The 11,485-nt window shown below is 40.4% G+C and overlaps 1 protein-coding gene across 1 annotated transcript; it reads left to right on the top strand.

The window, feature by feature from the left end:
* The first annotated feature begins 364 nt into the window (after positions 1-364).
* Positions 365-5,575, top strand: FGF20 (fibroblast growth factor 20). Its single transcript, XM_050896193.1, is given in 4 exon segments — positions 365-584; positions 586-712; positions 3,066-3,169; positions 4,464-5,575. Coding segments are annotated over 4 exon segments (642 nt in total). The 5' UTR covers positions 365-419; the 3' UTR covers positions 4,710-5,575.
* Positions 5,576-11,485: the final 5,910 nt, after the last annotated feature.

The raw sequence follows: 11,485 nt of genomic DNA, 5'->3' as shown, positions 1-11,485 counted from the left end.
CCGCTCCGCGCAGGGGCTGCCCCCCCGCCCCCGCCGCGCGTGTGCGCGCCCGTGGGTGACTGGCTGCGTGCGGCGGGGCGCAGGAGGTGCGCCAGGAGCTCCCTCCCCGCCGTCTTCTCAGATCAGAGGAAGGTGCGAGGAGAGGGGGAGCCGGTTTACAATTTCAAACGCAGCCTCCCCGCAGAGGGCTTCATTAGCATATGTCAGGGGGACCGCCGTATATATATATACACACGCGGGGCGTATAAACACCACCCCGCCGCCTGGCTCACACCGGCACGGCTCGGCTCGGCTCAGCACGGCTCGGCCCTGCCAGCTCCCCATGCTTGGGGCCCCGCCGCGCACCCCCACATGCCCGCCGGGAGAGGCCGGCAGCCGCTCTCCGCCGCCGCGCCCTAGCCCGCTCGCCCCGCGCCCCCATGGCTCCGCTGGCCGAGGTGGGGGGCTTCCTGGGCGGCCTGGACGGCCTGGGGCAGCCGGTGGGCGCCCACTTCCTGCTGCCGCCCGCGGGGGAGCGCCCGGCGCTGCTCGGCGACCGCCGGGCCCCGGCGGAGCGGGCGGGCGGGCGGCGCGGCGGCGGCGGCAGCGGCGGACCTGGCGCACTTGCAGGGCATCCTGCGGCGGCGGCAGCTGTACTGCCGCACCGGCTTCCACCTGCAGATCCTGCCCGACGGCAGCGTGCGCGGCACCCGCCAGGACCACAGCCTCTTCGGTAGGCGGCTGCGGCACGGCCCCCGGCCGCGCTCTGCCCGCGGGCGTCGGCGTGCGCTGCCTGTGCGTGTGTGCTCTCACACGTGTGCGCATGTATGTGTGTGTTGGGGCGCGCGTGTGTGTGTGCGCGTGTCTCTGCGTGTACGCGTATGTGCGTGTGTGTGTACCTGGGCGTGAGCAGTCGTGCTCTTGGGAGGGAGGTGTGATGCCGGTGATGCTGGGGCAGGTGGATGAGCTCTGAGTACCGGCTTCGCCCTGCGGCATTAAACCATGGGGGCTGCACCAGGGCGAGGTAGTGAGGGAGGGTTGCGCATGCCATGCACGCCAGGAGGTGGGCATGTATGCCTTGCTCAGCCTGTGCTGATGTCTATAAGCACATGCATATGCCTGCAGGTTTAGTGGGGAAGGTCGAAAGTCAGACGGATTCTTTTTGTCTGCACTATCTGTATCGGAGCTTCTCGAGTCTTTGTAGAGCAATACAGATCATGGACTCGGGCATGCTGACCCTTAGGCTGTATTAGACTGCTTTGTTTTGCAGGACAGAAAGTTGAAGCAGAGGGGCCTAAAATGCCTCTCTGCTCAAGTACTTAAAATGCTTCCCAGTCAACTTTCTCTGTCAATAAACCAAAAGGAGGTGAAGACAACTCCAAAATGTAAATGTTTCCTGTGATACAAGAGTAAATCCTAAATAGTAGTTGTAGGAACTGGACATCTGAACAAATCTGCCGTTGTCAACATGTGGGTTTTTGTGTGTATTGATTTAGCAGTCGTAAAAAGGTGATTAAAGAGTTTCCTATCATCCTCCCCATAGTCAAAACAATCTGCTGGAATGGCTCTTAATTGCTTTTATAACACATGGATGTTTTCAGAAGTAAAGGAGCAGTAGTCAAACAGACAGTTCTTCTCAGAAGGAAGATTTCCTACAGCGTGTAAACATGAAATAAATCTTTGCTTTAAAAGAAAAAAAAAGTTAGCCCCAGATCAAACATTTACTGGGCTTTTTAGAAATGTTCTTCCTTTATTCTGCCACTATTCTCAGCAGGTTTGTCTGATGTGGTTGCTTTGTGGGTTGAATCACCTGCTTATTATAGTTTTGAAAAAGGGTGGCTTTGAAAATGATACCAGAAAGACAAAATACCTCCACCTCTTTCTATGGGACTTTGTGCTTTAGGAACTGGAAAACTAGGATCATTTACATGCGGTAGAGTTTTTAATGCTTAGTCTTTGTACAGGATTTATTTTCTTTGCTGCTTGGTAATATAAATAAGAAACCTGCCAAAGCTCAATTAAAATTCAAAACATTTAAATTATTGTATAGTCCAGACAGTCCATCTGTCTGAGAGTGAAAAATGGTCCTGACTGAAAAAGAATAGTCATAAATACAGCAAATAGACAAAAAGCCATAATCAAATGCACTATTTAAAATCACTTACCTTAGATTCAGATTTTTTTTTTAATGTTTTGTGGTTTTGCTGCTGCACAGCAAGATCTTAGGTATGATTCTAGAACAACTTCTTTTTGAGGCTTTGTTTACATTGTTAACAACTTCCAAAAAGCCAGTTCACACATTCCCTTTCTTTCATGTTTTATATGTACTGTAATCTGTGCATATCAATTGGTTAAATATGTTGGCATAGCCTTGCCAAATTCAGGCTTCAAATAGTGCCTCATCTCCTGAATACTTTATATTATTAATATATATTACATTTTTGGGCAAATGTAATACAAATAATGCTATAATCCAAACATTAGCAAATAAGCAGCATATTTCATGCACATAAAAAGCCTGCACTGAAGACAGCAAGTTGTGTCAAGAGGTGTGGGCGCATGTGCTAGATAAGATGTCTGGCAAATACTTTTTTTTTTTCCTGTGGGTAGATTCTGTTAGATAAAATTCCCATCTGTACTTTGATTTCCATTCAAATGATCTAATAATGGCTGTGTTTTTTTAAGATAATGCTATAGAGAAAGTAAAGTATATTTTCAGGCAATTCAAACCTATCTTCCAATGTTTGAGTAGGCAGTTTAGCAAATAGTGCATAATCATTGTAGATTCCAACTGCGTAGTACTGAAGGCTTTAGCCTTAGTGCTAAATAAAATCCTTTCATATTCAACATTAAAAAAAAAAAAAGTTTCTTAAATGGTGTAGGATTCTTGTTCCTAGATGAGGCTTCTCAGACTGCTTTCCTGTGAATGTTGTATACATTTCCATACAGTATTTGAAATTTCAGAGAAACTAGGCCACGTTTATTATAATATGTACATTTTCTACTTGTTTTCAGCTGTGTTTTGGATGCTACATATTGTATGCTTACAATTTGAATTAAAGCAATCTCTTTTTTTTCTTTTTCAGGTATCCTCGAATTCATCAGTGTGGCAGTGGGACTGGTCAGTATTAGAGGCGTGGACAGTGGCCTTTACCTTGGAATGAATGAGAAGGGAGAACTCTATGGCTCTGTAAGTACCACTTTCATGTCAGCTCATACATGTTGAGGTTTTGATTCACTTCTTAGCACTATGCAAACCCCTCAAGTAGCTAGCTGAGGACATCTTAGCTTTCAAAACACTAATGTCTTTCCCTGTTGAAATGTATAATATATTTTTAAAGTATACAGTATAGCCTTGGATACTAAAGATTCAATGGGAAAAGTTCCTCTGTCCTAGATGAAGAGAACTGAAAATAAATATTCCTCTTAAATTATGACAAAAATAGCTAAATTAAACCAGCTATTCAAACAGCATTTAAGTTGCCTGCTATCTAGTTTTCTTTTTATCAATGCAAATGTATCATAGTGCATACTCTATCATCAAAAGCACTGAATGCAACTGGAAAAAAGTTAAAAGGATAGTTATGGAACAAATAAACAACAATTACTATGGTACCCTGACTTTATGTATAGCCTAATGCTCCTTTACAAATCAGCAGGTGGTACTTCCAGGTACCAGCTTTTTAACATAAAAGCATTCTTTCAAATGCTGGGAAAAAGAGGGTAGTACCATATGTGACAGTTAGATACCACTGTTATTTGAAAAATCTGAATAGTGCAAGAGTACTGGCAATATCTGTAGATCCTGACTGGAATATTTGCGTTTAAGAATGAAAATAAGCTTGTACTCATTACAGTTGATTTGTATCTGTTGAATAACTTCAACAAATGACCGGAAAAATATAATCTTTCATTTTTCCAATACTATCAGGGTAATAACAGTCTTAGACTCTTCTCCTTTCAAGTCTTAAAACATCTTGAGATAAAATATTCTGTCTCTCCAGTTCCTTTGGTTGTGGTTAGTCCTGTTTAAAATGTGAGAAGTGATGCACACCACAAAGAACACATGGAAATACCTTCCTGATCTGTTACATTGCACCCGAGTCCCTCCACCAAATCTCATTTCTAGAATGGTAGATACCCCAAGACAGAAGTCTACATAATATAGTTCCTGTAGGTCAGGTGAATTTTAGTTCAATCATAAATAAGTAATGCCTTCTTAGAGAGAGTTATCTAATTCATGTTTAAATCCAAAATTGTGTATGTCCAGGTCCAGTTTTCAAAAGAATAAAGATTAAAGTAGGCTTCCAAAGTCAGTGTCAGGTCTACATTCTGTTCTTGGGTTTGATTTGTTGACAGTTAAATGAACAGTAAGGCCGCACAAAGCCTAAAATATTTTGTTTATTTTTATCGTATTTTTTTCATGTGTGTTCAGATATCTAGCGACAGCTTGACTTATTTTTCTCCACTGTCTCTTTCTGTAGGAGAAACTAACTCCTGAATGCATCTTCAGGGAACAGTTTGAGGAAAACTGGTACAACACTTACTCGTCCAATGTGTACAAACATGGAGATTCGGGGCGGCGATACTTCGTAGCACTTAACAAAGACGGTACTCCCAGAGATGGGGCAAGGTCCAAAAGACACCAGAAATTCACACATTTCTTGCCCCGGCCCGTGGATCCCGAAAGAGTTCCAGAACTGTACAAAGATGTGTTAGGATACAGCTGAGGGAGGAGGCAACTTTGGAAAAAACCCATACTGGAGCTGTTGCCCCTGCTTTCATGGCAATACCAGCATGAGGAACCTGCAGAGGTCTAGGATGCTGATTGGGAGAAGCTGCTTTGTGATAGGCAAGCCTCTGTTTTCTAACCTTTGGATTTAGGAGACAAAGCCTTAAAGCTGAGAGTGGACCAGCCTCCTTCAAACTTGCTGAACTGTGTGGTAGCCAGTAACCAGAGGGAAGTTGGAGTGTGACTTTTTTAAAAATAATAAACTCTTGGCAATTGTGTTTGGATTACCTATGGTCCATAAATTAGCAAAGAACTACCTACATCGTATGGATGAGACAGCAGCTGGAAGAAATAGAAAGAAATGGACTGTAAAATAGTAATAAATCCTGAGAACTGATTATGAAGTTTTAGTGGCTCCACTTAGTGATGGACCTTAGATGTCGATGCATCATAGTCAGAGCTGGAACTTTTCTTCAGGATGGACCTATTTATACATCTCCAGATAGCGTATATTTATTTTATATATTTATTTATTAAAGAGTTTATTTTTTACTGGGATATGAAGAGAATACAAGCCCCTAACCCCGATGAGAAATCATTTACAGTGCCAATATTTACTCTGAGTAGTGTCATGATACAGAAATGACATTACATTGCAATGCATCCAAAACCTGAACATTCGTATTTCATTGTTTATCAGTTACAGATAAGGTTATATTTTATGCACATACCATTGCCTTGTGACTGTCCGTATTTTGGAAAGAATGTTTAATTATTTTTTTTTTGACGTATGAGGGTGCCTTACAGATCTGTATTGAATTCAAATGCACATTTAAAAAGGGAATTAAAAATTATTTCACTTTATTTGGTTTACTGTCATTTTTAAATTGAGAGTCTCTTAGCACACTATGTGTAACATTTCAAACCTGCAACAATTGTGAAGAGTGTATTGCAGTTACCCTGAAAGAAAAAGTAGTATTAGCTCTTGAAATCTTGATTCAAAACACAATATGCTTGATTTTTTTTGCCATTTGCCAAATGGTTCCTACTATTACTAACACACAAATAACTATTCTCTGTATTATTCAAAATTTTCATGTAGGATTCTCATCACTATGTAAGATATTTTAATTATATTCCCTATCAATATGTTTAAGGGGAAACAGTATCAGACTAAGAAGTTGCTGATATCGCTCAATGAAAAGCTGCTGTGAGTGAAGGTTGTTTCACCACTGAGTACAGAATCTCCTAAGGAGACTACTTTCTTATCTTAATTCCTCCTTTAGGGAATAATCTCAGCATAAGTTTTTGTGTGAAGACTGTCAGGGCAAAGAAGAGCTATGTCTCTATGCTAGTTACAGCTATACAACAGGTAGATTGCACTAATTTACACTAATTTAATTCAGGACTGTCAGTTACGAAGCACAAACTCATCTGCATATTGACTAATGGGGAAGTTTCTGCTCTCTGTAAGAATACTAAGGGTTAATGACAGACCCTATATGATTTAGACCTAAACCTGCTGAAGCTTGCTGTCAGATGATTGCCACCTCCACGGGAACGGCTGGTCCAGGAAAAGGACTGCAGGAAAGGCAGTCCAGGAGAGGGCGGCAATATTTATACTGTACCAGAGGTGGTCTCATGTTTCAGATGCCAACGCTCCCAGTGGGCTCCAGCTCAAGATAACTCATTTGAGTTCAGTTTTGTGGAAGCATATATGGTTCAAGTACTGCACGTGCATCATTTATATCAAATCAAGGTATTAACAAAAAGCATTTTCCAGTATGTAACGCACTTGCTAGAGCCATCACTGTACCAGAACTACTTCCAATCTATAACAAGAAGTGGATGAGCACAGATTACTGATGGACTGTGAACAAAATCATTTTACTTTCTGCCAAGTAGAAATTGAATGCAGATACACAAAAAGGTGTTTCAGCACTTTGTGGCTAGCAATATGTAACTTACTAAGGTTAAAGGCTTCATTAAAATTTTCTGAAAAACAGGCAGTGGAAGATTTACAGTGCACTGAATACAGTTTAGTAAAATAGTGTTGTAATGCACTTCAACTTACCATAAAATAGTGATTTTATGGGTGACACTGAGTCCCATTAGTAATAGATCAATAACTGAAGACAAAAGTATATGCTTTAAATACAAAAATTTTTCCTCTGCATGTTAAAAAGTAATTTATTCCATTTAAGTTGTGTGAAAAAACCAGTGGCTGCTGCTCAGAACAAAATTCCCATGTGTTTCTGGCAAACACGCTCAGTGTTTAAATCATACAAATAAAAAGAGTTATCTCTCTTTGGATTAGCAGTTTACTGTTAATCCAACTACCTCAAAAATACTTTGAAGATAGCAAGAGCTGTAATCATCCTCATTATTATTATTGTGCATCTTTTTTCACAGATACAATACAGTCCAGAACAGTAACTGAGCAGAGCTTTAAGTGGTGAATAATCAGCTGAAACTTCTGGATCCAAACACCTAGCCAATATATAGATGATGAAGAAGAAGGATATATGCTTGTCATTTTCTTGCCCCATTCCCATTTGAGATATATGCCAATAATCCTTGAACAAAATGTAATGGAGCAGGTACGGTGGTGATGAATGACTGTACAAAACCTCCAGAGCATTGAAAAGCAGTCACAGCCTCCTTTTTTAGTTCTGGTGTATTACCATTGAAGAAAGATACTGCGTTTTCCCATTTCATTTTGCTTGCAGCATTTATTTGCTCTCTGTTACATTCTGTCCATCATGATCTTCAGATGCAGTTAATGTTTTTCTACTTTGAAAATGGCGGATGCAAAAGCAACACCTCAAAATAGCTATTTTCCTGTTATTAGACTAACGGCTTTAGTTGCCAGTGGTCGGTTTTTTGTATGGTTTTCACTCCCACTTCAGAAAGCCCAACTGGATAGAGAGGGAGAGGTTGGTTCTGTTTAACCGGTAGAATTAATGATCTAGTTTACCACTCATTACATTTTGCATAACCCTATCAATCTGAAAGCTGTAGGCTACTCTAATGTCATGAAGAGGGTAATCTGAAGGAGGTGACATTGTCCAAGGTTCAGAGGAAATCTCTGAAGGCAGAGAAAATGTCACATCTTGAAATAAAGCCCTGCATGATTGGCTGCCCTATTTCTGCCTTTCCTTTTTTTCAGGGAAGGAGAACCATTCAAGGTAGCTATGCAGTTTGCATAGCAGGTGTATCTCCCCTTTCTGCTTCCCACTGATTCTCCTAGTAGCTGTAAAACTTGGGCTTTTGATCTCAAAGCTGGCTGGAAACTGAGTGCTCCATGCCAGTTCTTCACATATTTTGTTTTCTGCTACTCTCTTTTCCAAGTTGTGTCAGAGATAATATACTAGTCATACAGGAGATTTTCTGAAATCCAGAAGTAACCTTGGCTTCTGAGCATATTTGAAGTAAAATTGTTACTTTTATTAATCTTTGTGCTCTTGGTCAGAATGCAGAAGGTAGAATTTTTAACAGTCTTCTCTGGAAGTCTTCCAGCTGTAATAGTTACAGGATATAGGAGAACCCAAGTGCCTCTGGAAATGGGTATTTTTTATTAGACAAGCTGATATAATCAGAAAAAGTGGACAGCTAGTCTAAAAGGCACACAGTTCTTTCATTGGTCTGAACCATTTGTGTTTGCATGAAGCAGTTTGGCCCAATCCGTATCTTCCTGTTTTCTGTCATAAGCTTATTGATGTTATCTTTCATGCTCAGGTGTGACAGCCAGCTTCACTGGTTCTGTCTGAAAGTTCAAATCGCTGGTATGGCCATGCACTCTGGTAGCACTCCAGGGTTGTGCAGAATTTACTTTCTGACATGTGAGAATCATTTAACAAGTACATTTTCATAATAGCTTTCATTTCCAGCTATTTTCATTTCTTGATGTGCTTTGTTAACTTTTTTTCATAGCCATCCAATCTTGCTTCAGTAGCTTTGTGAAGTTGTACTTAAACATAGGTCTTTACCAGCAGTTATGAGAGCTATGGGTGTGATTCCCGCCCCCCCCCCCCCCCCCCCCCCCCCAGTTTATGTAATCATACTGGTACGACTGTACCATGGCTCTAATTATACCATCGCAAACAATTAGGTTTGCCTTCCTCCTTTTTCTGTACAGCAAAGAACTAAACAGAGGTAAAGCAGTTTCATATACCATAAATGCATCTTCACTATTGCATTAATGTACTGGACCAAGCTTGTGTCATAAATACTGAGAACACTGGGGTAAGATGCTTAAGTTTTGCTCATCTTGCTCCATATGGCATGGAGATGCTATCAGTAAGGAGGCCTTTTGGAAATCTGCTCTGTATTTTCTTCTTTTGCTTTTCATGTGAGAAAAACTATTGACTTCACTGCTGTTAAATTCTCTGCAGTTATTTGGTAGGGTTTTTTAGTAGTGCAACCATTTGAAGACTCAAGTTATATGAACGTAACAGCTACATGAGATCAGGCAATACTGCATCTCCACTGCATGGGGAAGAGAGTATGAATAATACGGGTGTATATTCTGGTCATTCGTTGTAGAACCCCGACTAGGATTAGGACCTGAAGTCAATTCTCCTCTGGGTCATTTCCTTTTATGAGGCAGAAAAGAGAAGTAAACATTTCACAACGTTGAAGAACATGATGGTGGAATTCTACACTTCCTGGATGTCTGCATCAACCTGCACTTCATCAGGTATTTCTCTTAAAACAATTTCCTTTGCAGTAGTGTATTTGGCTGTTGTGGTGGAATTGTTGTTGTTAGTGTACTTGGTGTCAGTGTACATCTGGATGTACATGTGCTCGTGTCAGTACAAGGCAGTAAATATATTGCTAGAGAGAGAAAGAGAACATTCTGAAGTTGTTATAAAGTTAATCAGGAAAGTTTGGTTTATGGCATTAGTTTTAACTAAGTTTTTGATACAAAGTTTTGCAGCACTTTTGACAATGCTGTATGGGTTCTTAACAGACAGAGGTTCATGGGCAGAAAACCAGAAAGGTGTAAAAACTTCTTAGGTGGAACATACTTAACCATGACATCTTTATGAATAAGTTGTGCGCAAATAGGAAGGAAAAACAACCCAAACAGGGAAGAGGTCAAACAGTTACCTCTATTGCCAGTTGGAGAGATATTAAGTTTCAAACAGAAATTGGTTGGCAACTTGCCAAAATAACTATTTCATCTGCAACATGATCAGACACTAGAACCATTCTGGAAGTTCAGGAAAAAGAGAAAATAATTAATTAAAGCAGTGGTGACAGTAGCTCTGTATTTCGAACATATTCAAAATGCTATTGGTGTTGTTCTCTTATTATAGCAAATCTCCAGTAAATGCAATTCATAGGGAAAGGAGTAAGAGTGTTAGAAAGGCAGTCTTTTGAAAGTGAGCTTAATGAAAATCTTTCTGTGGTAAAGTCCTGGTTTATATATTTTGTCTAATTGTAGGGAAATTGACTCATGCTTTATTCACACTTAAAATATCACAAACCACATAATATTACTTTCATGGATATCTTCAAGTCATGAGTGTTACTTGATTTATGAATAGAGCCCAAGTTAAGTCACATTTGTGTCCCAAATGTCATCTTTTATATATACATATCTACACTAGCGTATATTTATGAATGATGCTTTTCAAATTAGTTGCAAGTGTTTCCTTTGTTCCTGGCAATAACAGTCTCAGTGGTTGACTGTTTCAGGGAACATGTTTGTCTCTTTATTATTCGTGCAAGATCTTCCATCTATCTCTAATTCCAGTGGCTACAAGGTGCCATAGACATGAACATGGGTCTCAAGGTGGGTAGATTTGCCTTGGGGTGGTTTCATCTCTACATGGCTGAGATTTCAGAAGGTGGTGATAGGCAACTGTGCTTATACCTAAGAGTTTTTAGCAGTTGACCCCTATTGTGCTGAAGCTTCTGGGTAGGAGCATGAAGTAATATTAGCTACCACGTCATCAATATCCTGATAATGCTAATTCTATGTTTCCTATTTTGCTGGAGCCAGAAAATATAATTTCCTTTTCTAGTAGAGGTATGGATGGAAGCCAATTGGCTGGAGCTTGGCATGAACATGATGGAGGTGAAATGATAGGAAGGGGAATATTCTCAGGACTTTTTGCAAACTCTGAGATGATTTTCACAACTCTTAAGTCTTCCTTACTGGAGAGCCTACCGATCAGGTGGGTTATCAGGTTTTGAACTCTAGCCAGAAACTTTTTCTTTTCAGCTGGACAAGGACTATGTCTTCATCTCTTAGATTTAGCACCGCTTTGGCCATCTACTCTTTCTGAAAAGTAGCATAATCCAATGACAGTATGAAAAGTCAGAACTGCATTCTGCTTTTTGATCTGCCTTTTCCTCTAGCTATTCAACCTTGGGACTGTCTGTTAAAATCTTTATATCTCAATTTCACCACCTATAAGGGGACAATATCTGTAATTAATCATTAAGTTAAACAAATGCAGAAAAGTCTTATAACTTATATAACTGTGTAAATTTGTCAAGAAATTTAACCTGCTGCAGAATGGGCCTATTAAAATGGTCTATACCTTTGACAACTTTTAACATGAAGATATGGATGCATGCTTGTAGCCTACTGTATTCCAGATATGATTTAGAGCGGGTTTTGATTTTTAAAATGTCAGATGGTAGCTTTTCCTGTTCAGGAAACTCGTTGTCATGGTTCTACAAAGCTATGCTGTGTTGCTGGCCCTCCAGTCAAATTTTCAGAACTGTAGTTCTTAACAGATAGATCAGAGGCTTCTCCTT

The sequence above is a fragment of the Gymnogyps californianus genome, chromosome 4, assembly GCF_018139145.2.
Source record: "Gymnogyps californianus isolate 813 chromosome 4, ASM1813914v2, whole genome shotgun sequence".
Lineage (NCBI taxonomy): Eukaryota > Metazoa > Chordata > Aves > Accipitriformes > Cathartidae > Gymnogyps > Gymnogyps californianus.
This window is presented reverse-complemented; position numbering and strand designations above follow the sequence as displayed.